This window comes from Pistacia vera, unplaced genomic scaffold, assembly GCF_008641045.1.
Source record: "Pistacia vera cultivar Batoury unplaced genomic scaffold, PisVer_v2 Contig661, whole genome shotgun sequence".
NCBI classification, from domain to species: Eukaryota; Viridiplantae; Streptophyta; class Magnoliopsida; order Sapindales; family Anacardiaceae; genus Pistacia; species Pistacia vera.
Window position 1 is genome coordinate 497,016 of NW_022196514.1, and position 27,396 is coordinate 524,411.

The following is a 27,396-nucleotide window of genomic DNA, read 5'->3' on the forward strand; positions in this document are numbered from 1 at the left end:
TTTTAGACAAGTTGGGCATGTGTGACATCTACGCACCAACTTGAGGGTTTCCTGAATATTTCTAAAATATTATGTAATCTCTTAATTTTGTCAGTTTTGGGATACTCATAATATTTTTGATATCCTGTAATCTCCTAATTATGTTGGTATATTGTAATTGACATAATTATGAGATTTTGTAGATTGTATCTCCTCTATGTAAGGCTTGTAACTATCAGTGTAAATATCAATGAATTGAAATATTTAATTTTTCACAAAATATTCAATCGATCATCACCATTCAATTCATCGGCCTCCAATCTACAAAAACTCTCTTACCTTGAATCTTGGCAACTCGCCAAACGCCGGTTGAGAAAGTGAAGTATATTTTGGGTATTAAAGGAATATAAACGTTGGGTGGGAAAGTGGTATTTTGAAACCTTTGGGTGGGAAAGGTAATTAAGGAAAACCTTGGGTGGCAAAAGGTGTTTACTCTTTTCCTAATAACTAAAAAAACAGTAGTCCGCCATTTCCTCTTTAATCTTCTTGTTCCTCAAACGCCAAATTCGAGAAACGAGCGTACAATCTGGTGATAATTGAATCGATTCAACAGAGCAAATCAGCAAGATGATTAGTGAAGATCTTGGCGTTGAGGCTAAGGAAGCCGCGGTTCGAGAGGTCGCAAAGCTCTTCACTCTTCCCGATCTCCTCCAGTCCATCGCCGACATGAAGGCCGATTATATTGCGCGCCAACAGGTTCTAATTCGCTTAATTACATATTCTTTCATTTACGTTTCACTAATTCCTTTTTTTTAGAACAAAACTGTATTCGAATCATATTGAGGAAGTATTTCTTAATTGCGGAGTGTTTGGTTTAATATCCAGTTATAATTCATTGTTTTTCGGATATTATAAATATTGAGAATAGGATTTGGAGATTTTATGACTGAATGCCGCCTTAGATTTTGATAACTGAGATGGAGTTTTCTTTTTTATTGATAGGCAAATGATGCGCAACTTAGTACAATGGTGGCGGAGCAGGTCTGGTAGCGAAAAATTTTCTTTTGGTTGTTGAAGCTGTGGCTATGTTGTTTTAATGTGATCTTTTGTGTTGTTGTGGGAACAGATTGAACAGGCACAGAACGGGTTGGAATCACTTGCTTTTTCTCAGAAGGCGATAACTCAGCTCCGTGAGAACTTCATTTCTATTGAAAAGTAAGTTGTGGCAATGCTATGAGGTTCTATATATGTGCATGAACTTTGGGGACTAGGTCTGAACATTGTTGGAATAACTGTATTTTTGGTGATAGCTATTGTAACATTTTTTTCAACTTGGCAATTAAATATAATGTTGCAAGTTGGCATTATATGGTAACAGTTGTGACATTTGGTTCTAGTAATTCCGTATTAGCTGAAATTTTTTAGGTGTTTTAGTGTTGTGGTTGATGCGGTTGTGTTGTGCATCAGGTACTGTCAAGAATGCCAAAATTTGATAGAAAATCATGATCAGATAAAGCTCCTTAGCAATGCGAGGAATAACTTAAATACAACTCTGAAGGTGGGTGTGGTATTTGTTTAGTTTCAGGAGCTTGTTAATCACGGTTACTATTATAACTTATCAAAAACAAGAAACAAAATATATAAATCATGTTTTTCATTTGTATATATGCATTTTGTACATTCTAGAGTTCTAGGAAGTTTTTTATAAGTTTGAATTGCAACTTAGTGGAATACGTTGTATATCAGATTTATTGGGTTGGACATTGACTGGATTTTGGCACATTTTGATGTTTCTAATTGAACTGTTTTCATTAAAGCAGTAGAGCATGAGGTTTTGGAGATTATTATATGTTGATATCCTTGTTTTGGTTGTGTGAACATCTTTCTAACTTCTTGATCTTTTATAGGATGTTGAAGGTATGATGTCTATTTCTGTTGAAGCAGCTGAGGCTCGGGACTCTTTGAGTGATGATAAAGAACTCGTTAACACTTATGAGGTATAACTAGTCACCTTTTATCAATGGTTGTTTCAAGTTGAAAAAATATTTTTATATTTTACTCTATATATTTATGCCTGATGTCTTTCCTACTTATCCTGAATTTGTCATAGAGGTTAACTGCACTTGATGGGAAAAGGAGATTTGCATTAGCTGCTGCAGCGTCTCATGAAGATGAAGTTGGCAGATTAAGGTCTGTATCTTTATCTTTAACTCATAGCTGAATTTGTAGGAAGCTCAAATCAATTGACTGAAAATATAAATAAATAAAATAATAAAGCAAAGCATGCTTAATATTATCTATCAGTTTATATCAGTTACTTATGTTATCCATTTCCTGTTATAGTATATATGGATTAGCTCAATTAATTTGACTTGAAATACTTCAGAGTTAAATCCCAGGAAGTTGGTATTTTTGCCCTACTCTTATTACTTGATGCATATCTTTATCTCTATTCTTATGGCTGCAATAATCACTGTGACACTGCTGAAAAAATTAACTATCTCAAAAAAACCATACAATTTCCATATTATAAATGACATTATTTGGAAGAAAGTAAACCTTATAGAAGTAATTGGAATCTGCAGAGCAGTTTCATCAAGATTTTATTTTCTTTTTCTTTCAAAGTCGTCTTACAAGACTGAGATTAGAATAGATCTCTGGAATGGGGATGGAGGGAATGGTATCTCATCTCATACTACCCATTCCAGTCTAACATAGGTTTTTTTCTTGATATCTCTTCCCCAGGGGGAAGGGAAGGCTGTTCTGGGTGATTTTTTGACCTGATTTTCGGTTTGGGGTGTAATGCTTTGATCATATTGGATCTTTTGTTTCCTATTCTTACCAGAGAATATTTTGAAGATGTTGATCAAACTTGGGAGACATTTGAGAAGACATTATGGGGTCATATCTCCAACTTCTATAAACTTTCAAAAGAAAGGTATATTAATTTGATCTGGATAGTTGTAGTTCTGGTTGTTCTTTTGTGCTTAGGAATTTTTTTTTCTTTTTTTTTTTTGGTTTTTTCTACATTGCATACAATGTTGATTAAATATTTTTTCTGTTATCCTGCATAAAAATTTTGTGGAAAGTTTATTAAATAATTATATATTGTTGATTGAATTTTGAGGTTTCACTTTGACCATTTCCTCAAAGTGTCTTTCTAGATAGATGTTAAAGTTAATTTTCATCTGATGCATAAGGAAACTAGCCTGTGTAACCATAAAAGTGTGCTGATGGTCCGAAAATACGGGATTAAGCAGTTATATGCTAAAAAAAGTTGTAGCATGATATAGGTAGCTTCTTCTGAGAAAAAAGAAGAAACACCATGTATCAAAGGCATTGGTAAATTGATTCGCTGAATTTTTTTTTTTTTTTTTTTGTGGAAACTATCATGGTTATTTTGTTGTGTTGGCAAGAAAAATCTGGGCTGAAATTCTTATGAAGAAAAAATTCAATGAATTTAGAAAAGTTGAGTGCACATGCTTAAATTACTTAGAGACCCACATATTACAAGTTGTTTCTTCAGTGCATTCCTGTGCCTATTTTTATGTGAAATCAATATAAATTCTTGCATCTGTTGCTGACCCAAATATTTGATTAGTCTTGTTGTAAAAATGAATCATTCTTTTTGCTGAATGAAATATAATACAAAATTCATATAGAATATGGCTCTGTTTTTTAACAGTGAATATACTATAAGGAATATATTTTCTGGTTTCTGGTGCAACATTGGAAAACAGGTCAGTGGAAAAGCTTCTTAGTCAACTAAAGCTCAGGTTTAAGTTTCGTAAATGTATGGATTAAAATCTTGTCTGTCATTTTCACAATGTTTTAAAAACTTATAAGCTTGTCGGGTCAGATAACCAGTGGCCATAAGCTCAGTATTGAGCTGAAATAAATAAATAAATAAAGTTAGTTTTATCTTTGGCAAGATTGTCTTATCAAAAGCTTTAGATGGAACTGGTTTATTTAGTTCCTACTGCTTTCTACAATTTTCTGTTCCTTACATTAGAATATGTAAGCCATACATTTATTCTACACCTAAACTAACACAAGCTTACTTATGTATATTTATGCTGAGTTTTGTTGTGGAACCATTATTTCTGCAAGCACATTTCTGTAAGCACATTTCTGCTAATCTACTGTATTCATGATGCTGTTGTAACATTAATTATGCATCAGAATGCCTTTGGATTTTGCACTTTATTGGTGATTATTTTGATGCTCATTTTTTTAGTTCTTTATTTTATTTTATTATTATTATTATTATTATTTTTTTATTTTTTTTTTTTGCAGCCCACAAAGTTTGGTTCGTGCTTTGAGGTGTGTTGCTGACAAACTTCTAAGCTATTTTTTTTGCTTTGCTTATAGCACACTATTGAGTCTTGTATGTATCTTTTTTTTTTTTTTTTTTTTTTTTTTTTTTTTTTTTTTTTTTTTTCAGTTAAGCCAGTTGTCATATATCTAATGAGTAAATTAGAAAGGTTTTTATATTTATTTTTTAAATTATATTTTGATATATGTTTGAATTTTTGGTGTCAAATAAGAGGACTTGAGGAAAATTTATAATTTATGAAAATGTGTACGTGTGGGTTGATCCTCAAAATAGAGAGAGGAGTTGAAGTGTGAGATGTAGGGAGAAAAGGCCATAATAGTTTTTTCATGAATAAAATATATGTTCATATGCAAAGGTCTGGTTCGAAATGTTGAAACTATTGACAAGTCTAAGCTAATAAATTAAAAAAGGGTATACTTGGGGTGATAACTGATGGCCAGTATATTTTGGGTGATTCCAAAATTGTGTGCCTTATTGCTTACGGAGGATTTTTGCACACTAGGGGAGGTAGAGAAGTGGCTGTTTTATGGAATTGTGAGTGACGACAATTCTTTGGGCTATTTGGCTGGAAAAAAGTAAGATGATTTCTTACTGGGAAAGACGCTGAATATATAAAGAATAAGGCTCGGTTTTTTGCTTGGCTTTGGGTTGCTATTCTAATGAGTGGAAGGATATTTCATTCGTTTTTCATAACGGAGAATTGGAGTGTTAGATGATTTCTATTTCTTCACTACATTTGTATTTTGTGGCTGCTGTTTCACTCTGTAACCTCTTTCTAATACGTTTCCTATTTCCTATAATAGAAAAAAGAAAAAAAAAAGAGATTAAATGGGAATTATATAAGATAAACTAAAAGGCATGAAATTCATAGCAAGCCACTTAAGACAAAAACTCGGGGCAATAAGAACTAAAGAGTTTGCTTAACAACAGGAAATAACATGCATGCCTGTAGATTTTATGGCTCATTTTTACTTTGAATATTGCAAACATTGGGCCAATATATTGCACTGGTTTGTGTTTGTAAGCTTAGTATCTCCATTCATTTCTGGTCAAGATAATATTATGGTATATTAATTCATAATATTTTACTTAAATTTTTCTTTTCACATTCTAGGGTTGTTGAAATGCAAGAAATTCTTGATCAGCAACTTGCTGAGGAAGCTGCTGAAGCTGAAGGAGGGGATGCGATGGCAACAATTGCAAATCCTCGCAGAACTGCCAAGTATTCAGCTCTATTTTTGTTTTTTATGCTTTTTTTCAATTATGGAGCATCATTTTGGTTCCTCTCATTTATCCTGCGTTCTTATTCAAGATATACTGTTCCTTTAGTGCTATTAAGCTATATATCAATGCATCATTAGTAAGTGTACACTTATGGGCTGTAGGAAAGCAGCTTCTTCCAAGAACCTGACACAGCAGAAGTTAAAGGTTCAAGACAAAGGTTATAAGGATAAATGCTACGAGCAAATAAGGAAGACAGTTGAGGAACGATTCAATAAACTTCTTAAACAGGTTATCTTCTTGTTATTAATAAGCTATATGACTACAGAATAACAAAGGATAATGTCTTTGGTTCTTTGTGATATAAAATATTTTAACGTTAATCTGTTGCATCAGTTTGTTTTTTCAGACCTAAAAGCTGCTCTAGAGGAAGCACGAACGGTATGCTTCACCAATGTTTAATTTTATGCAAATTTGTGGTTGATATCTTCTAGTGCTAGGAGTAGAAATCAATATTGCTACTTCATTTTTTTCCCCTTCTTTTTCACCCCTTTCTCTTTTTCCCTCTGTCAAATGCATAGATTTCTTTTGTTTGATTTTTTCCTTCTAATTTGCTGCTTAAGTGGGAAATTAAAGAAAAATGGAGTGTTTCATTCAGAAGTCTTTTTTTTCTCCTCTTTGTATTAATATTATTTGGTTGACTGAAACAATAATTATTTGCTTTCATCGTTAAAATTTTTCTTCTATTTCTTTTAAAAAAATGGAAAAGCTGGTGACATTCGAAAAAATTCATACTGAATATTATATAACATCCAATATACAACTCGGATAACTAATTTTTTAACATCTACGATGTGGAAAAAGTTTAGGATATTTCAAATCATAATAATACTTTTAAAAAAAGGGAAAAGTTGGTGACATTTGAAAAAGTTCATTCTGATTAAAGCAAATGATTGTCAATGGAACAAATATCCTCTGAAAGTTATTATTGTCTAGATTTTTTTACTTTTCATATATGCTTGCACTGAATGAAACTTGTCGGGGATAAAAGTGACCATGTGAAATTGGTGAAAGTCAATAAATGTTAAAAGATGTGGAGATAAAATATGCTTAGTCTCAAAGGATAAAATTTGAAAGGACAACTAGGGGTGGTATTGCTCTATGTTATGGCATTATGTTAAAGAAAATGAGGTTAATTCTGTATAGCTGCTAATAGGTCCTCCAATTATAGCACATGGATGGGTTGGGTTTCTGAAATTGCTGTCCTGTGTGCATTGAGAGGAATGGAATAGAAGCCATATACTGTATTGAAGAATGTCTATATCTTGTTTAGTAGTCGATTTGAAAGGAGCAACCTGGAGGATGTTTGATCAAAAGAAAGCTCCAAGTTTTATTTCTTGTTGGCTGTTTTGTAGAAAAAAAAAAAAAAAAGGTAAATAATATGTAATTAAGACAGACCAAAGTTTGTGGCTCATTATTCTCTTGTATTTGTTACATGGAAATTTGGGTTATAGTTCAATTAGTGGAAAAATGAGGATGTCTCTAGGTTGTTCTGGGGTTTTTCTCTTAACTTGTCCATTCACTGGTGGTGCTGTCCTCAACCATTTTTATTTGGTGTCAAAAGAGTACATTCCTTTTTCCCAATTTTATAGAACTCCTAATCCAACAGTTCATAGCACAAATTGTTTTTTTTTTTTTTTAAACTTATTTGATTTATCTTAGTTTCTTGTTCTCTTATTCTGTAATATTTTCCAGTCTTGTAATATGGAGATAAGCATTAGAGATCTTATTTCTCGAGGAACTGGAGAGTTGCTAAACCAAGAGTCACTAATATGTTTGGTCAAGAAAAGTAAAATTGAAGCACAGCCTCTCTTCTCTCTCTATCTCTGTACACATTTCTCACTCTCTTTGTCTCATAAATCGTTGCAGCAACAAGTAAAGTCTATCATTGAAGCAATTGCTTTTTTCTTCTTTGCATTATGACCACTGTTTCTTCCTTTAAAAAAAAAAAAAATCTGCATTTGTATTTAGATGAGTTTGGAGACTTTTTTTTCTTTTTTACATGGTAATGTTAATAATTGAATTTCCAACTCTTTCAATTTTACTGCCATACTTTTGAATATTTGTTGCTTTTATAATGCCCTCAAATTTTTTGACATATAGATCGGAGAAGAGCTTGGAGATATATATGACTATGTGGCCCCATGTTTTCCTCCAAGGTTTGTCCTGCATAAATCTGCCTGTTTCTCACTTTACTTGGATTTATGACAAACTGAAAGCTTTTATATCTCGAAAGTAATTTTTGTTTAAGTTGCTCCATATTCATAGTTTTTGCTGTGTAAGTGCACCTGTTCACACTTGACAGAGCCCATGCTAAAGCTTATGTGTGCACATGAGCGTGCGTTCCATTATTGATCATGGGTGGCACCAAAGATAATCTTCCTCGGAAATGATGTATTCCTTCTGATTCCATCTTTCATGTTAACAGATATGAAATTTTCCAGCTAATGGTAAACTTGTATACTGAGAGATTTATTCAGATGCTGAGATTGCTTAGTGACAGGGCAACTGAACTGACGAATATAGAGATTTTAAAGGTAAGTTTGCCTGGATCTTTATTGGATTCAGTTTCAAGCATGTCTTCTCCTGCAAGTGCAATTTTGCTAATTGACCAAAAATTGCCAGGTGTTATATTCCCTTTTAATGGCATGTTTATTGCTGGTATTTTGCCTTAGCATAACTATAAATGTTTGCAACTTGCAATTAAGGTTATTAGGTTCAAAGAAATCTAATTTTGGACCCTTGGTCCAACTTGAAGCAAATTTTTAATTCCCAGAGAAGAAATTTCATAAGCAATGGACTTAGCTATGTTTATCAACATATAATTCATTCATTTTTATATCGCAATTATGAGTTTTGAAAGATCTGCCTGCCTTTGTTAATGCTGTTGATTGATATTGTTCTCAACATATCTTCTGTAGTGCTCTATAACAAGTAATTATCACATTGCTACCTGCAGTTTGTATGTAAGGCAACTCTAATAGAACTGTAGATGGAAAGTATTAGCATTTTATCCAAGACTTAATTTCTCTTTGAACTTTGCATTTACCGTATGCTTTTATGTGCCATGGAATGTTTTTTCTTACAACATGAATTTTGTTCTTCATTGCTGAAAATTTTCTTTAATCTCTGCTTCTCCCCTTTTCACTGTAGCATTATTTCAGCAGTTTATGATTTTTAATAATTGAAACTAGGTGACTGGTTGGGTTGTTGAATACCAAGATAATTTAATTGGCCTTGGTGTTGATGAGTGTCTTGCTCAAGTTTGTTCTGAGAGTGGTGCCATGGATCCCCTGATGAATGCATATGTTCAGAGAATGCAAGCTACGACAAAAGTAAGGATATTGCTATTAAGCTAATTGTGCTGTTGTTTGGTAAACGGTAAATTCAGCTTCATTTACTTCTCATATTTAACTCCCAACTTTTTGCTTGTTCTATTTTCTAGAAATGGTACTTGAACATCCTTGAGGCTGATAAAAAACAGCATCCAAAGAAAAGTGATGATGGAAAGCTATATACTCCAGCTGCTGTTGATTTGTTCAGGATCCTTGGGGAACAAGTGCAAATTGTTAGGGATAATAGCACTGATGTTATGCTATACAGGATTGCTTTGGCCATAATTCAGGTAAAGTTCATTAATTTATATAGAAATTATTGTGTTTTATCAACCGTATTTTTTTCTGGAATCCCATCAAGTTCATATGAAAAAGAGTAATCTATTGAGAATATTCTTACAACAGCCGAAATATAGAGACACAACATTGTCAAGAATAATTTTTGTGTTATTTCGTTCCTGTGCCAACCAACTTCTGTAGCTTTGCTCGTTCATACAAGTATACTTGTGCTGTCATCATATGGTACTTAGACATGTGAATATGTACAATTGCAATATTTGAGAGAACGTTAATATTGATCTTACGCATCTTTTGTTGAAGGCAGTAGGGCACATATCTGCTTTCTCTCCTATTGTAGTTTTGTTTTTTATTTAATTTTCCTATTTAATTTCTCTAGAAATTGGAGTCCTCATTGCAGAGACTTCTGCCATGGCTACATTAATGTTTCTCTCTCTCTCTCTCTCTCTCTCTTTGTGGTTCCTTTTAATTTCTTTATAAACTCATTTGCTATGGGCTTCATTAGGTAATGATTGATTTCCAAGCAGCTGAAAGGAAGAGACTTGCCGAACCTCTTTCTGAACATGACCTGGAACCTTCATGTGCAATGGTTAGTGAAATTAGGTGTATTTTGTGTTAATGTCCATTTTTTGTTGAAGTCTTACTAATCAATTTCTTTGGTATGCTATTAATGTGGATATAGTTAAACAACAATTTGCGCTGCTATAACCTTGCGATGGAGCTGAGTACTAGCATTATAGAAGCTCTTCCACCAAGCTATGCTGAGCAGGTATTGCTGCATCATTCAAATTTCTGCTTTCCTTATTTCCCTTCTCATTTTTGGGTTCAGAATCGTAGTGTTGAATAAAGCAGCCTTTTTAACTTCCTATACGTTATGTTTTCTTTTAGCATTTAAATGGATCACTTACTGTCTGTTCATTTCTCTGTCTGCATTTTCCGCCATTCTATACAACGCGTTCACTGAATTAGTGGGATTCATAACATATTGGTGCATGAATGTTTCATAACTCATCAATGTGAGTGATGATAGTTCTATTTTCAGCAACACCATATTATACATTCAGCCCCTCTCTTAAGCTCGAATTTGTAGTTGAAGCTTATGTATTTGAACTCTGGAATATCAGCCCATAAATTCATAAACTTTTTATTCTTCTTTTAAAATCTGTTTCCTTTGGTCACTTTTGCAGATTAATTTTGAAGACACTTGCAAAGGTTTTCTAGAGGTTGCAAAGGTATTTGAAACTTGAAGGTTTTATCTTTCTCTTTTTCCTATATATAGTGTTTCAGGATGATTAACTTATATGCCTTATCACATAATCCAAATTCCATGTTTATTCAATTTGACAGCTTATTGCAGTCAAAATTTTAAATCTTTGTGTATCTCAATTTTAAGCTCTCCAGTATTTCATGGTCACTTCTTGGAGTATTACTTTGTTTAGGACCATAGAAACTGTCTTGGGGCTTTAATCACATCATCCATCAATTGAGTGGTGTTCTGCTGGTTATCTCTCACTCTCTCTCACCCTCTTTTTGATGATTTTTGTGTGTGTATTTGGGGAGGGGGGGACGGGTTGTGCTTAATGCAGTAACTTCTTTATTTTATCAAGTAGGTTGTGGTTTTAATATTTTAGCAGAAATTATTATCTTGATGGACATTATGTATATTTAAAGAAATTGTGGAACTCATATTGAAATTACTCCTGATTGTAGGAAGCTGTGCTCCTAACTGTGGCTTTTGTCATGGATGATCCTGGGGTGCAAGGGTTAATTGGCAAGCTTTTTCAGAAAGGTAAAATGTTTTTTCGGTTACTTGGTGACCACATATATGTGTTCCTTATATCGTGGTTATTGAGATATTGGTTCCATTTATTTTGACAATGTTTTGAAATTAGTCTTTCTCCTAATTGCTGCCAATTGCTTCGTCGCTGACTATTTATATGCACTTATGTATAGGATGATTTATATATTTCTAACCACCATACTGTGCATTCTAGTGGTATGTTGTGCTGAAAACGTCCTTTCCATGTTTGTTTATGATGTTTTGTGTTCAATTGCCCACTTTCCTTGTCATGTCTGTCAAACATTGTGTAATGGCAAGCAATTGACAACACCTGTACCTTCTAATACAGTTGCATGTTAATGTGCCATTTATTGATTTGAGATTCACCAGAGGAAGTTTTGCAATTCATTCTCCTTGTAACTGCTACTAGGTGGATGTTCCATGTACTCTTTTGGAGTGATGCAACCTTTAAATTTTGATGCCTGTAAAAGTATTAGATCTAGTTCCAATTGAGGAACCTGCTACTGAGCAGATGCTGCACCCACCTCACGACAAGTTGAAAGAAAAGGGTGGTAACTACACCAGGTTCCTACAGAGACCAAGCTTTATCCTGGAAATATAAGATGCTCTCAGGTCTGCACAAAACACGGATTGGCATGATCTAGGAAACACATAATAGCAAATTATCATCATATGGAACAATTTTTGGTCACTAGAAATTCACAAATTAGAAATATTGTTGGGAATATAAAGTTGACCTGTTCATCAAGTATGTTATAAACATGAGTATTTATGAAATTCAAACTCACAATAATCGAATTTTCAAGTAACTTCGTGGCTCATTAAAAATTACCATTACCCCTGAAACTCTTTTACTGTTCGGGAAATTACCTCACCCCAATTAAAGATTTGATGGAATTGCTTGGTAAATTTAGTACTAGAACATATAACTACAACTTGTTTTATTCAGTACGGCTCTCTGATGTACATCATTTGAGATTATATTGTATTAAATGATGAACTTTCAGTTACATTACATTTCCATTACAACACCTTCGGCATCTGATTTATTCTTTATTTTCTAAATTTTTGAATTGTTTCAGACTGGTATGAAGATAATGTCACTAGGTTCCTACTTCCAACATTCGGTGATTATTTTTTGGATGTGATGACGTAAGTTCTCTTTATATTGAACTTGGGTAACCTTGCTATCCCAGCATTCTAGGCTTTCCTTGCATCCATGGACAAAATCAGACACATAATTTTTTTGTTGATATACCTTGTTCTTGTTCATTGAAACATTGGTTTCTGAAGTGGGTGTGAATGCGAAGGGTTGATCTTCTATTTTCTAGGCCCCTTCTTGAGCATTGATGTGAAATAACTGATGTTAGTGTTACTATCATCTTTAAATATGAAATAATTGCAATGGTTTAGTCTAGAGAATCACTTGTTGTGTCAAGATCTGGCAGATTGTTGCGACAATTTTTTGTTGGGATATGGGTTGCATTCATTTCTCTAGGGATAAATTGTTTGTTGTGTTCGTGTGCTGAAAGAAATTTAGCTAAATGGTCTTCTTTTTTGACAAGTTATTCTGTTTCCTACATATGTATTTATATTTAGGGGGTTCCTTCTGACTGTAAGAACATACGAGTGCGATGAGAGCAATCTTATTTTAGGTTTAGTGGATGAAGGTTTATAGAAATATGGGATTTATGTTTATGCTTAAAATTGATTTCTTTTGCTTGTTATAGTTATTTCTCCCGTAGAAAGAGAATGGTTGTTCTCTCCATGGACATGGGAGGTTGGTGGGGTTTTAAGTTTTGAGTTTTATGATGGAACCCGTATGTTTTTCCTTGTAGCTGTGTGTATCTTGTTGTAAAGAATAGCATTTCTCTCCATGGACATGGTAAAGTTTGTCAAACGACATAAATCTTGCATACTTCTGTTTATATATTTTTTTTTTTTTTTTTTTTTTAATCTTTATTTCATTGATTTGTTCTGTGAATGGGTGTTTACAAAATTGAACTTTGGTGTTAAGTTGCTTTTATTGTGACTTGAATTGGTTATCACAATTACAAGATACAATTTGGCATTGATTGTCTTAAGATTTGTTTTCAACCATGTATANTTTTCCTTGTAGCTGTGTGTATCTTGTTGTAAAGAATAGCATTTCTCTCCATGGACATGGTAAAGTTTGTCAAACGACATAAATCTTGCATACTTCTGTTTATATATTTTTTTTTTTTTTTTTTTTTTAATCTTTATTTCATTGATTTGTTCTGTGAATGGGTGTTTACAAAATTGAACTTTGGTGTTAAGTTGCTTTTATTGTGACTTGAATTGGTTATCACAATTACAAGATACAATTTGGCATTGATTGTCTTAAGATTTGTTTTCAACCATGTATAAGTATCAATTCTCAATTTTTGCAATGGGAGCGTTATTAGTTTTCACACTCATGAAAATGAAGGGTGAAGGATATAATCATTGTTCAGTATGACTTATTAAATACATTTAAGGGGATGGAAGTGTTTATTTTTCTGGTGTCTTTAGTTTGAGGTGGAACAGTTGTCTCTTATTGGCTTAATGTTCTGTAACTAAGGTTCATTGAAGAGAGATCATTTAAGAGATTTGTTGAAGCTTGCTTGGAGGAATTAGTGGTCTCTTACGTTGATCATCTTTTAACACAGGTTTTTTCCTTTATGGCAATAAAAACGTTGACATATCTTTTTCTCTCCTGTTGGACTTACTTTTGCTTGTTGTGTGACATTATCTATTTCCATGAATTAATTGTTCACCGATGCTTGTGTTTCTAGAAAGACTACATCAAGGAGGAAACCATCGAACGGATGAGACTAGATGAAGAGAGTATTACGGACTGCTTTAGGGAGTATATAAGTGTAAATGTAAGTATAGTGTAGACCGTGACATACTTAGCAAAAAAAGAGAGTAGACCGTGACATCTATTTGCCAGTTTATTACTGGTTTAGTATATTTTGTTAATTTGATTCTAAAGGTTCATTAACTGTTGTCTCTTTGGTTTTGCTTCAGAAAGTTGAAAGCAAAGTTAGGGCACTGAGTGATTTAAGAGAACTTGCTTCAGCAGAGAGCCTGGACACCTTTACACTTATCTACACGAATATTCTTGAACATCAGCCTGACTGTCCGGTAAACATCGATAAACACTGCTGTTATACAAGTTATTCTTTTTATCTCATGTAGTAATTTTTGACATTTTATTTTCTGTCTCAACTATTAAATAAATTTTCTCACTTCCTAATTTGGTGGCAGACTATAACGCTAGGTTATTATTTCTGTAAACTGTCAGCATACTTCTGTATGTCTCTTGAATTTCCTGAAGGTCTCTCCCGTGAACTTTTTGAATAAAGATTATCCGGTTTTCTCTAATTGCAGCCTGATGTTGTGGAGAAGCTTGTTGCACTTCGAGAGGGTATACCACGGAAGGACGCAAAGGAGGTATATGTAGTACTAACTTTAATGCAGTGCTTTGTTTAATCCATCATTTTTTGGACAATAACCATAAGTTGTATAATGAATTTCAATCTTTGGTTTCTACAATCCAGTTCGATATTCTTTAGTTTTTTACCGTCATTGGTTTTCATTTATATTCGGTAGCGCATATGGTCCGTTAACAACTCTTACTGATGTATTGTCAAACAGGTTGTACAAGAGTGTAGAGAAATCTATGAGAATTCTCTTGTTAATGGAAATCCACCAAAGGCTGGTTTCCTTTTCCCAAAGTTGAAGGCCTTATCAGCTTCCAAATCATCTCTGTGGCTAAAATTGGGTTAATTCAATGCCTATGCTCAACACTAAGCTTCTGCTACAGGTGGACTTCTGTAAATTCAACGCCGATACTCAGATACTCAACACTAAGATTCCGCTACAGGTAGACTGCTGTAAATTTTTACCCTCGTTTTTATTTTTCTTTTTTTTTTTTTTTCGCTGTTGCTATTCATTGTTTCTTTAGCAGCATGTTATTCTTTAATATTCAACTTCTGGAAATGAATTAATTTTTTTGTAGTGAATTTTTTTTATGCTATCTCAAGGAACTGAAGTAAATAATTAAAATAATATTTTTTCTGTGTATTGCAATCAAGTGAATCAAGCATCATAGTTTTTTACTTTAATAATTTGATGAAATATTGAAGTTCATTAGATTTATAATTTTTTTATGGATCCTAATGAATGTGTCTTTTGTGCATATTATTACAATACAACCAGTCAACGAAAACGTGTAGAACACACCTTGACTGGTTGTATTACAGTATGACGACGATACTATGATATTCTTCAATGTTTTAGTCTTTTAGATTGGATAAAACGCGTGCACGCCAGGCTTATCGTGTAGGGACTTAATTTTGCCTATTGAAAGTATTCTTTAATGCCAGAAATATGTCAATAATATTTCTCCAAAAGAATGTAGGAAATTCTACATTTATTAACCACATAATTCCTATTTACTATTAATACTGTTTAATATACAGTTGCATGTCGTCTGTAAAATCTAAAATTCAATTCCTGAACTTGAATTTATACATTTTATATACTGGTTAGCCAGATTTAATCAATGTTTTAAAACTCAANGGTTAATTCAATGCCTATGCTCAACACTAAGCTTCTGCTACAGGTGGACTTCTGTAAATTCAAAGCCGATACTCAGATACTCAACACTAAGATTCCGCTACAGGTAGACTGCTGTAAATTTTTACCCTCGTTTTTATTTTTCTTTTTTTTTTTTTTTTTTTTCGCTGTTGCTATTCATTGTTTCTTTAGCAGCATGTTATTCTTTAATATTCAACTTCTGGAAATGAATTAATTTTTTTGTAGTGAATTTTTTTTATGCTATCTCAAGGAACTGAAGTAAATAATTAAAATAATATTTTTTCTGTGTATTGCAATCAAGTGAATCAAGCATCATAGTTTTTTACTTTAATAATTTGATGAAATATTGAAGTTCATTAGATTTATAATTTTTTTATGGATCCTAATGAATGTGTCTTTTGTGCATATTATTACAATACAACCAGTCAACGAAAACGTGTAGAACACACCTTGACTGGTTGTATTACAGTATGACGACGATACTATGATATTCTTCAATGTTTTAGTCTTTTAGATTGGATAAAACGCGTGCACGCCAGGCTGATCGTGTAGGGACTTAATTTTGCCTATTGAAACTATTCTTTAATGCCAGAAATATGTCATTAATATTTCTCCAACAGAATGTAGGAAATTCTACATTTATTAACCACATAATTCCTATTTACTATTAATACTGTTTAATATAAAGTTGCATGTCGTCTGTAAAATCTAAAATTCAATTCCTGAACTTGAATTTATACATTTTATATACTGGTTAGCCAGATTTAATCAATGTTTTAAAACTCAATCCGAGGTGAAACCCGACAAAGTGGTTGGGTCTTGGGTTGACCGGTTAAACATGTTTGATCAGCGGGTCAAACCGATGCCTAAAGGTTTGAAATCTAATAAAAATATTCCTAAAAATTACATGTAAGTTCTTATACGTTTGAAATTTAGCAAAAACACTTCAAACACCAATGTCGGCGTTGGCAAATAAGGCTTGTTTTCGACAACGACAACACTCTCCCTAGCCTCCTAACCAAAACTCATCTCACCTCTCTCCCATTTGCCTCCCCAATCAACGGCGATAGTGGGCTTTTTCAGTGACATTTTTTTGTGATTTTAAATTGATTCACTCATCGGAAATTGACGTCGTTGTCATCATGGCACTCACCGGCCAATTTTCTTCAAAAGCCCTAACATTTCAAGCTTCAATTATTCACAGATTGATGTTCTAATTTCTATGGTTTTTAATGAATAGAAAATTTTGTAACCTGATTTGGTGAAGGCTCCGATTCCCAGTTGAATAGGTTCAATCGATTGGCCAGATCAGGTTTTAAAACAATGGATTTAATGTGGGATTTGTATAATTTGTTGAGGGTCTCGTATTGGTATGACGTAAAACTTGTAATTTGAAATATAAAAATTTGCGTAAGGTTAGGTATTCACTTATTTAAGAATTGAAAAGTTACCAATTAAGTATACAAAAAATTATAAAACTGATTTCATTACATAGTATCATAGCTAACATAATCTTTTTAATTTATTTTTTTATTATTATACTCATTAAATTTATAATTATTTCTGTCCCAACTGAATGGTCAAGTTGACTTTATGCTCAGTATTACCTGAAAACACTTCGAAGTATTAAATTAATCATGGAGGTAGCCGTAGCATCTAAGTTGGCCAACATTTTCTGTATGGTCTTAATTTTGAAATTGAAATACAAAATTAAGAGCTAGGAAGAGACCTCTAAAAGCAAAAAAAAGGCCATGGGTTTCATTAATTTACGCATTATGCTCTCCTTACTTATGTCATTAGCGAGGAATTTAAGGGACTAAACCACATCAAAACAACCATTACACAAACAAAATCTCACACATAATCCATTACTTAATTTTATCCTGTGCCTATCCTCCTTACCTGCCCCACTTTACTAAATAGTAAACCCAACTCTAATTATTTAATCCCCTTAGTGGGATCAAGACCCTTACAAATTTAATAAACATTGCATTTCCCCACTCATATATAAACTCAAAGCTCCTTTTTTTTCCTCAGCTCATTTTCTTAGCCGGTTTTGAGTCCATTAGAGCTACATTTTTGTAATGGAAAACTTCCCTCCATTGTTTTACAGGAACCCTAAGAGAAGCTCAAGACAGTCGAGCCGATACCTCGGAGTGCGGCGGAGGCCGTGGGGGAGATACGCTGCTGAGATTAGAAACCCTCATACTAAAGAGAGGCACTGGCTAGGCACATTTGACACTGCTGAAGAAGCTGCAATAGCTTATGATATTTCTTCCATATCATTTAGTGGTTTAGAGAATGCTCGGACGAATTTTTACTACCCGTTTTTGTCGTTTCCATCTCCTCCACCACCGCCACCTCCTCCACCGCCACCAACGCTTGCAGTGAAAGAGGGTGATCAATTTTGTATGGAGAGTGTGAGTCCAATGGAGGATGATGATGAATCTCTTGTTATTGCTTCCATCTTGCAGAGTTTTTGCCATTCTGCTAACAATTCCTTCTGTCCCTAAACTCCAAGAATTAATTAATATTTGCTCTTTATATTATTAGTTGGGCAAAACATATAAAGCTTTGTTAACATCTAACATGATTAGCAGCTTCCTTTTCTGTTCTTCCTTATATTAATTCTCTCTCCTTTTTTTTTTTTTTTAGTATTAAAATTAATTATCATACCATATGATACTAATTACAATCTTAATTTCCATCGATTGGACCGTGTAGCTTTTACCCTTTGGAATTCAAAAGGTCACAAACAATTTAAAACAAGCTAACACGTGTTATAATAATTTAAAATAAATTAATACATGTTACAATAAACAAGTGAGGTTATGCATTCATGTTATACATATTAGTATATAATATTGCTCTATTATTTGTGTAATTTAAATTATTGCGTGTCACTTATATTAAGGATGGGTAGAATAATATACATTCACTATTCCTTTTCAAAAGTATTCTATTTTATTTTTTTTTAATAAAAATATAATTAGTTAATTTTAAGAAAATTTTAATATTTAATTTTTAGTGGTAGAGAGTTCACTCTAGTGCTAGAATCGTTAGAGTGAAGGCATGAAAATTGTGGAGAGGGTATTATCCATTAAACCAATTAAGAAAAACGTTATATTGTAATTTCTTCAAAAAAAATCCTTTTAACTGTTTTAAGTAGTTTTTCCTAATTTTAATAGATAGTTTGTAAATTAGATTAACATTAGCCCACGGCCGGTCCAAGCGGTTTAGGGTAAAAAAGGGTCCAAATTTTTTATAAATTTTTTTTTTTGAATATATTATAAAAATAAAAATAGTGTATAATTTCTTATCTAGACTGACCTAAAGGGCCTTAAAAGAAAGTCAAAAAGACCTAAATTTATTATAAACTTTTTACATATATTTCCACCAAAGTTTGACGAAATAAGAAATTTGTACTTCTAGTTTCATACATGCCAATTTACACCCCTTAAATTAACACATTAAATTTTTTTTAACAATGAAATACTAAAATGGTCATTTACATGTCTCAAATTACTCACCCCCAGTTCAATCCCAAATTCGATATTTACATAAATTATCTCCACCCCTCTTCTGTCGCCGGCCATTTGGAGCATTTCGGTAGATTTTCTCACAAAAATCGATTGAAATCATTACTTTATCATTTTTCAAGTGTTTTTCCAGCCTTAATAGCCCTCAATTTGGCCCATTTTTTACGAATCTTGCAACTCAGCTCCACTGCATGCAACAACCATTTCCGGCCTCTTCGGCATGTACTTGATGTCGTTGGCCTTCCCCGACACCACCATCTTCCTCCCCTCAGCCCTCTCACCAAAACCCCTATCATACCTCATTCGTTTACTCTGCCAATCACCGGCCACTGATACCTTTTGGGCCGCGACTTCTCAAGCATTTTCCAGTCAATTAGGACATTGGAAATCACCCATTTTACCACCCATCACTTCTCTAGCATCTGCTCTCCAAACCCCCCTCCCTTGACCATGTTAGCCCGCCGGTCGCCGTCCACCTCTCCTAGTGATTTTGCATCTCCAACGGCAAGAAAAATAAATTTGAAATATTTTTTTAATATATGTTTATATTAGTAGAAGACCCTAAAGTAACTCTTGCTTATAGTCACAAATGTTCTTGAGACGGTCATGCATTAGTCAAAGCTGACATTGAACTTTCAAGAGAGACTGGCAAGTTATATTTGTCAAAATGGCATTAGAAAATAACAGAAGCCATCAAAATGGCATTGGAAAGTAATACATAATATGTATGATTTTGATAATTCCTACTATATACTTCAAGCCGCTATGTATTGTTGGGCTATGTATTGTTGGGCTTGGCCATTGCTGCTGGTAATCTTTAATATTATCCTAATTTCGAAATTAATTAGGGAACTCACAAGCAGGGAGGTCAAGGCTGCAAATCTTCAGCACAACCGCATACTCACAAACTTTTTTTCCTTTTATTTATATCCATTAACAAATTATTATCTCTTCAATCCTAAACGATATATATCATGAGACCCGATTCTCTTAGTTATTGGCACTTCATGTTGTCTAATTAGTACGAAGCATCACAGCAGCTCCACTGAGGATCAAGAGAACATCCTCTAAAACTTATCCCCGACCTCGAACATTATTAATTTATAACTGCCGCTAAATATTTAATTTAATGAGACCCTTTGCTCAGAATTCTGGAAATTTAGAGATAACTTTGACCTTCAACATTATTATAAAGCATAATAATTCGAATATGGCTCAAATTAACTCGCAAAAACGAAGTGAAAATGTCATGAAACAACTTCTTTCTATAAATCAGATCATTCATAAGCAAAACCAACTTCATCTTACATATTGTAGTGCACGATATTTTCTCGCTAATATCATAACTAAGAACACGATATACAGTAATTCCCCAAATGAACTTCTCATAATTTAGATAATATATAGAACATCAGTTGTACTCAACGAAACTCTATCAACAAGCTTCATAATTTGTCACCAGTCAATCAGATCTGAGCGCAGATCAGAAGCTGAAGTGATCAGTTAATCTGTCCACCGCTCCCTGACCCTATGCCCGGCCGTAGAGGCGCCGCCAAGCTAACCGCAGGATTCCCTCCCTGTATGCAAATATCCATAACACAAAAAAAAAAGTTATAAAAAACTTGGAAGAGAGATCCTTTTAATTGAGCAACAGGTGCAACTATGAATATAATAACATCAATTGCTCGCCTAGAAAATAACTAATATATGAAAATTCTGAAGTGCGACGTCCTGAATTTTTAACGTGTGGATCACAGGTGAACGATTTATAGCTGGTTTTTTATATTGTATTTTGTGAAGGTAGCAACTAGTTTGGGACGTTTGCGGTAAGTACTAAGATGTAGCAGGAGAGAAAGAGTTACCAAGGGAGGATCAGCTCGAGGGCCTGCAATTTGCGGATCAGTGGCTGTTGGATCAGTCACTTGGGGAGTTGTTTCATGAACCTTTTGATCTGAATTACTTGAGGAGTTTTCATGGTTTGTTATGATTTGAAGGCCTAAACACTTGTGAATGGCGCTTAAAGCTTCGAGAAAATAACATGAACGGTATGCAGTTGGTGTTTCTTGAGTCTTCTCCTGTGATGAAGATGATGTTGATGATGATGATTCCTCCATTTTTTTTTCTTTCTATTTTTTAATTATTTTTGTTGATCTTCTTCTTCTTGTCTCCTTCAATAACTCTGTCTTAAATGCTTTGCTTTGGGTGGTTTGATGTGGTTTGTCCTTTGACTACTGCTGCAACATGAATATACCTTCAGCATTGGGTGATAAGTACAAAACTTTCCCCAACTTTGATTTATTATTCTCTATCTCTTATTATTTATAAGTTTTAATATTTCATTAATTTCAAATACCCTTGGGAGATCATTTATTTTTTTATAGTTTTGTAGCATATCAAAGTTTGTAAGAAATCATCAAACGTTGCTTTATAAATTACTAAATAACCCATAAATTTTTTTTAAAAAAAAAAAAAAAAAAAACACCTATCTCAAAGAGATTTTTAATAATTATATACTATTTTTGTTAGTTTCTAATTATGTTGTATGAATTCCAAATTAAACAATCTTGTAAAGGCATATAATATTAATTTTTCCTGTAGCTCACAATTCACATATGCTTTTATATTAGTTGCTCCAAGGCCAACATTAAGATTTATAATATGATTATAGGGTTAGGTTATAACTTATAAGAGTTTCATAATTTTATAAGAATTTTGAAACAATTTTTTTGTCTTTAAATATACTTAAATGTAGGTGATCAATTATAATTACCTTAGTTTAAATTATTTACATACTCTTAAAGGTATACTTTACTTACAAAGTAAGAATCGCAACTAATTAACGTAATAATAATTGTAGTTGTTAACATGATAGCATTATATATATATGAAAATTCTTTGATCATGACCGTATTTGAATGTTCTTTTAACATAAGTATAAATAATGATAGGAAGTTGATTTGGCAATGTTACGAGAAGTTAAGTAAAAGAGTTTTTTAAATCAAATTACATTGGTCAAATAGAGAGTTGGAGTCTCATTTTTATATGTACGTAAAATTATTGATATAATATATCACCAAGACCTGAAATTAGCTATTATGTGAATCATATATAACTATTTAATTTTAAGTTGATATTCATAATAATAACTCCAAGCGTCACCAACTTAGATGATCACATTAATGACGGATCATTATTGTTATTATTAATTCCATAAAATAAATAAGTCCAAGAAGTCCTTAAAACGTTGGTACCAGCTACAGTTTTTACTTACTTGATGCAATTGCTAAGAATTATAATCAACATCCAGTTCAGCTATGAGTTGTTGCCTTGACCATTCTCTGGAATTATAATAAATGAGACTTAAAATAGTACATTAACTAAAATTTGTAAAGGGAAGTGGAGAGAAATATGAAATATAAGGTTATTAATTACAATAATACTATACTTACAAAGATTTTTATACAAAGTGATGTGACAAAAAATGAATATAAGAGTGAATTTAATGAGTTTGACTTTTTGTTTCACTCTTTTATTCATTTTTTGTCACCTCACTTTATATGGAGATTTTTGTAAATTTTTTTTGTAAGTATAGTATTATTCTATTAATTAATATCATTCAATACCACTACCTACTCTTAACTGATATGGATGTGGGGTGACAGTACGCAGTTCTTATTTACTTGTCTTTTATACTATAATCTCATATTTAATTCTCTAAATTACACTTAAATAAAACATAAGAAAGAACTTACAAATTTTAGAAGGTGTTTAAAATAATCTTTTTTTAAATTAATTCACAAAGGCTTTTTATGAATATTAGTACCAATTAGGTCTATTAACATAGTATGGGTTAAAAATTAACTAAATTTCATTTTAAATGTTTAGCTCTTAGTGATTTTTAAATATTGTTAATTACACTCTTTTACAAAATATAAAAGAATTTCACAACTTAACGATAAATGTCAAGATTTGATTGCTGAAACGCAAAATTTGGTACAAAGAGATCAAATATTCAACCTTTACCAATGTCTAATTCAATTGCTTGCGAAATAGAACACATCTGCATTAGAAGGTTGAGTGATAATACCTTAAAATTGTTGGACGTGGTTTATACTTTGCCCGAGGTTAATACTGACACATTCAGGCTCCTACTCCCCAGTGATTGGGTTTGGAATTGATTTGTATATATTTGGAGCCTGGAAGTGTTTGGCCCAAATGTGATTAGGCTTGCTATTATATGTGTATTATAATAGTGGAAAAAACAAGTGTGAGAAAATATACTGAGAGAGGAGAGAAAGAGCGAGTTGCTGTCATTATTATTATTGTATTTTGCAGTTTTTTGAAACTCAATAGAAACTTTTCTATCTTGAACGATGATATAGTTTCTATATTAGAACAAACCAAGGTAAATAGATTTTCTTCTTTACTTTTCCTATATTAGGATATTATTTTATTTTTGGCAAATATTTTCAACAAAAACAACCATTAAATTTACATGTAAAAAACTTCGTCATAAGATCTGAAAGATTGAGAAAGTTTTTCTTTAATTTTCAACAATACCTCATGCTTTCATTGTATCTTCACATCAAGATTATGGTTACATCTCTATTGATGTTAACTTAATTTTATCCAAGACCGAGGAGAATTATGCCATAATCCTAAATAAGTTTTTATGAGCATTACATATTGCAAATACATTTAACAAGTAATATACGAGAGGGAGAGTCACATGCATGCACAGATCCATGAAATAAAGAGCTTAATCATGAATGCAATTGGCTTGAACACAAAGCTTAATCTTATTTGCACAAATATATTTTTACGATTCTTGCTTGTTAATGCTTTGGATTCTAATAAATATATATGGAGTTGGTATCAAAATGGGATCCTAAAAATAAGAGACAAAGAGATTCATATATATATAAAGATAATTAATTTTCTCTTGAATAAGATACATGAACAAACTAATAAATATAAACAAATAGCATAGTTTTGGCGAATTGAACCCATAGCCACTATAATGCAGATGTGATCAAGTTAATTAATATATTAAATTATACAAACAATTAATAAATTATGAAAGATTAATTTCAGCACTAAAAAATATTATATAAACTAATTTAGTAAGAATTCATGTCAAAGGAGAATTTGATACCAAATATTATCTTCTTCTTTTTTTGGGAGTTTAGCATCTTCATATATTTCACATTATATTCAATAATTGATCAAAATGGGTTTGGTAATTATCCAATAAATTAATTAAAGTGGGTCTATTTGTTTGATTATTTTTGCATTATCCTATCCCTATCCTACCCAAAATACACATTTGTTTCCATATTCTGTAAATTTTATTCTATTGTGTTCAATTATTTTTAAACCTCCTAAGTTTGTTAATTTAACTAAACACCCAAAAAAAGTTTAAAAATTAACAAAAACACCCCCACCCACCCACATTTGTCAGATTCTGACCACCACCAGCAGAAGGTGGTCAGAATTTGGTATAATGACGTACTACCGGTTGGATCTGATCGATCTAGCCTTTTTCCGATCAGATCCAGCGTAGATCTAGCCGGAAAGGCCAAAGATTTGGTTGCTGATGACCAGATCTTTGGTCGAAGTTGGTCATCAATGATAGCGAAGATATGGTCGTTGTTGACCATCAACGACGACCATATCTTTGGTCGTCATTGATGACGAATGTGGCCAGATTTGGCCAAAAAAGGTCATATTGGCACACATTGACTAGATCGAGCCAGTCATACACCGATACGACGACTCCAGCCACCTTTTGGCGGTGGTGGCCGGCTGTCGACATTTAATGGGTGGGTAGGGGTGTTTTTGTTAATTTTTAATATTTTATTGCAGGGGTGTTTAGCTAAATTAACAAACCTATGAAGTGTTTTTGTTAATTTTTAAATCATATCTTATAATAACCACCCAACTCTTACTTTTTCAAAAATCATATCCAAAATAATAAAACAAATAGATCCAACCCAACCTAACACATGAAAACATAGAAGAAAATTCCAAATAGAAGGAGTACACATGCAATGATCTTAAAGGCCACATGAACCTCATATTTTCTATATTCACAAAAGGCACGTAGCTTTCTCCATCATGGCCTTCCACCATTACTATAGCCTGGAGATTAATTGGGAGTTTGTGATTAGTGATAATTTGTTTAATTATTTTCTGATTAAGATTTTCTCAAGTGATTAATTAAGTTAACTTTGAATAAGAAAGATTATCATAATTACCAACAAAAAATATCTGGATTTAGTGCTCAAATTGTGCACTTTGATGCTCTACTCGATGCCTGAAGGCAGATTCTTCACTTTTTTTTATTTTATTTTATTTCATCATCAGAACATATNGTCTAATTCAATTGCTTGCGAAATAGAACACATCTGCATTAGAAGGTTGAGTGATAATACCTTAAAATTGTTGGACGTGGTTTATACTTTGCCCGAGGTTAATACTGACACATTCAGGCTCCTACTCCCCAGTGATTGGGTTTGGAATTGATTTGTATATATTTGGAGCCTGGAAGTGTTTGGCCCAAATGTGATTAGGCTTGCTATTATATGTGTACTATAATAGTGGAAAAAACAAGTGTGAGAAAATATACTGAGAGAGGAGAGAAAGAGCGAGTTGCTGTCATTATTATTATTATTGTATTTTGCAGTTTTTTGAAACTCAATAGAAACTTTTCTATCTTGAACGATGATATAGTTTCTATATTAGGAACAAACCAAGATAAATGGATTGTCTTCTTTACTTTTCCTATATTAGGATATTATTTTATTTTTGGCAAATATTTTCAACAAAAACAACCATTAAATTTACATGTAAAAAAACTTCGTCATAAGATCTGAAAGATCGAGAAAGTTTTTCTTTAATTTTCAACAATACCTCATGCTTTCATTGTATCTTCACATCAAGATTATGGTTACATCTCTATTGATGTTAACTTAATTTTATCCAAGACCGAGGAGAATTATGCCATAATCCTAAATAAGTTTTTATGAGCATTACATATTGCAAATACATTTAACAAGTAATATACGAGAGGGAGAGTCTCATGCATGCACAGATCCATGAAATAAAGAGCTTAATCATGAATGCAATTGGCTTGAACACAAAGCTTAATCTTATTTGCACAAATATATTTTTACGATTCTTGCTTGTTAATACTTTGGATTCTAATAAACGTATATGGAGTTGGTATCAAAATGAGATCCTAAAAATAAGAGACAAAAAGATTCATATATATATAAAGATAATTAATTTTCTCTTGAATAAGATACATTAACAAACTAATAAATATAAACAAATAGCATAGTTTTGGCGAATTGAACCCATAGCCACTATAATGCAGATGTGATCAAGTTAATTAATATATTAAATTATACAAACAATTAATAAATTATGAAAGATTAATTTCAGCACTAAAAAATATTATATAAACTAATTTAGTAAGAATTCATGTCAAAGGAGAATTTGATACCAAATATTATCTTCTTCTTTTTTTGGGAGTTTAGCATCTTCATATATTTCACATTATATTCAATAATTGATCAAAATGGGTTTGGTAATTATCCAATAAATTAATTAAAGTGGGTCTATTTGTTTGATTATTTTTGCATTATCCTATCCCTATCCTACCCAAAATACACATTTGTTTCCATATTCTGTAAATTTTATTCTATTGTATTCAATTATTTTTAAACCTCCTAAGTTTGTTAATTTAACTAAACACCCAAAAAAAGTTTAAAAATTAACAAAAACACCCCCACCCACCCACATTTGTCAGATTCTGACCACCAGCAGCAGAAGGTGGTCAGAATTTGGTATAATGACGTACTACCGATTGGATCTGGTCGATCTAGCCTTTTTCCGACCAGATCCACCGTGGATCTGGCCGGAAAAGGCCAAAGATTTGGTTGCTGATGACCAGATCTTTGGTCGAAGTTGGTCATCAATGATAGCGAAGATATGGTCGTTGTTGACCATCAACGACGACCATATCTTTGGTCGTCATTGATGACGAATGTGGCCAGATTTGGCCAAAAAAGGTCATATTGGCACACATTGACTAGATCGAGCCAGTCATACACCGATACGACGACTCCAGCCACCTTTTGGCGGTGGTGGCCGGCTGTCGACATTTAATGGGTGGGTAGGGGTGTTTTTGTTAATTTTTAATATTTTATTGCAGGGGTG

The 27,396-nt window shown here is 32.7% G+C and overlaps 3 protein-coding genes across 5 annotated transcripts; 2 read left to right on the top strand and 1 right to left on the bottom strand.

Annotated features, from left to right (window-relative positions):
- Positions 1 to 537: 537 nt before the first annotated feature.
- Positions 538 to 15,057, top strand: LOC116112409 (exocyst complex component SEC6-like). Of its 3 annotated transcripts, XM_031398543.1 has the most exons (26): positions 538 to 735; positions 982 to 1,020; positions 1,106 to 1,194; positions 1,447 to 1,537; positions 1,887 to 1,976; positions 2,090 to 2,169; positions 2,825 to 2,917; positions 4,276 to 4,302; positions 5,430 to 5,537; positions 5,701 to 5,827; positions 5,933 to 5,977; positions 7,292 to 7,471; positions 7,700 to 7,755; positions 8,025 to 8,133; positions 8,791 to 8,931; positions 9,042 to 9,221; positions 9,734 to 9,817; positions 9,911 to 9,997; positions 10,416 to 10,460; positions 10,939 to 11,017; positions 12,112 to 12,181; positions 13,611 to 13,698; positions 13,825 to 13,914; positions 14,060 to 14,176; positions 14,423 to 14,485; positions 14,690 to 15,057. In XM_031398543.1, exons 1-26 carry the CDS (start codon positions 607 to 609, stop codon positions 14,819 to 14,821), a joined length of 2,439 nt encoding a protein of 812 aa, XP_031254403.1. In that variant the 5' UTR covers positions 538 to 606; the 3' UTR covers positions 14,822 to 15,057. The 3 variants fall into 3 exon arrangements, 2 of the variants coding, with proteins under 2 accessions (XP_031254403.1, XP_031254404.1); XM_031398544.1 differs by lacking the exon at positions 7,292 to 7,471; XR_004125251.1 differs by lacking the exons at positions 13,611 to 13,698; positions 14,423 to 14,485; positions 14,690 to 15,057.
- LOC116112460 (ethylene-responsive transcription factor ERF112-like) lies at positions 14,826 to 18,147 on the top strand. Its single transcript, XM_031398596.1, has 3 exons — positions 14,826 to 14,928; positions 15,587 to 15,719; positions 17,748 to 18,147. Exons 1-3 carry the CDS (start codon positions 14,826 to 14,828, stop codon positions 18,145 to 18,147), a joined length of 636 nt encoding a protein of 211 aa, XP_031254456.1.
- A 2,273-nt stretch (positions 18,148 to 20,420) lies between these two features.
- Positions 20,421 to 21,360, bottom strand: LOC116112404. The gene is made up of 2 exons (XM_031398538.1): positions 21,036 to 21,360; positions 20,421 to 20,750 (listed from the first exon to the last, which is right to left on the bottom strand). The coding sequence occupies exons 1-2, from the start codon at positions 21,285 to 21,287 to the stop codon at positions 20,673 to 20,675; spliced, it is 330 nt and encodes a 109-aa protein (XP_031254398.1). The 5' UTR covers positions 21,288 to 21,360; the 3' UTR covers positions 20,421 to 20,672.
- Between the last annotated feature and the right edge of the window lie 6,036 nt (positions 21,361 to 27,396).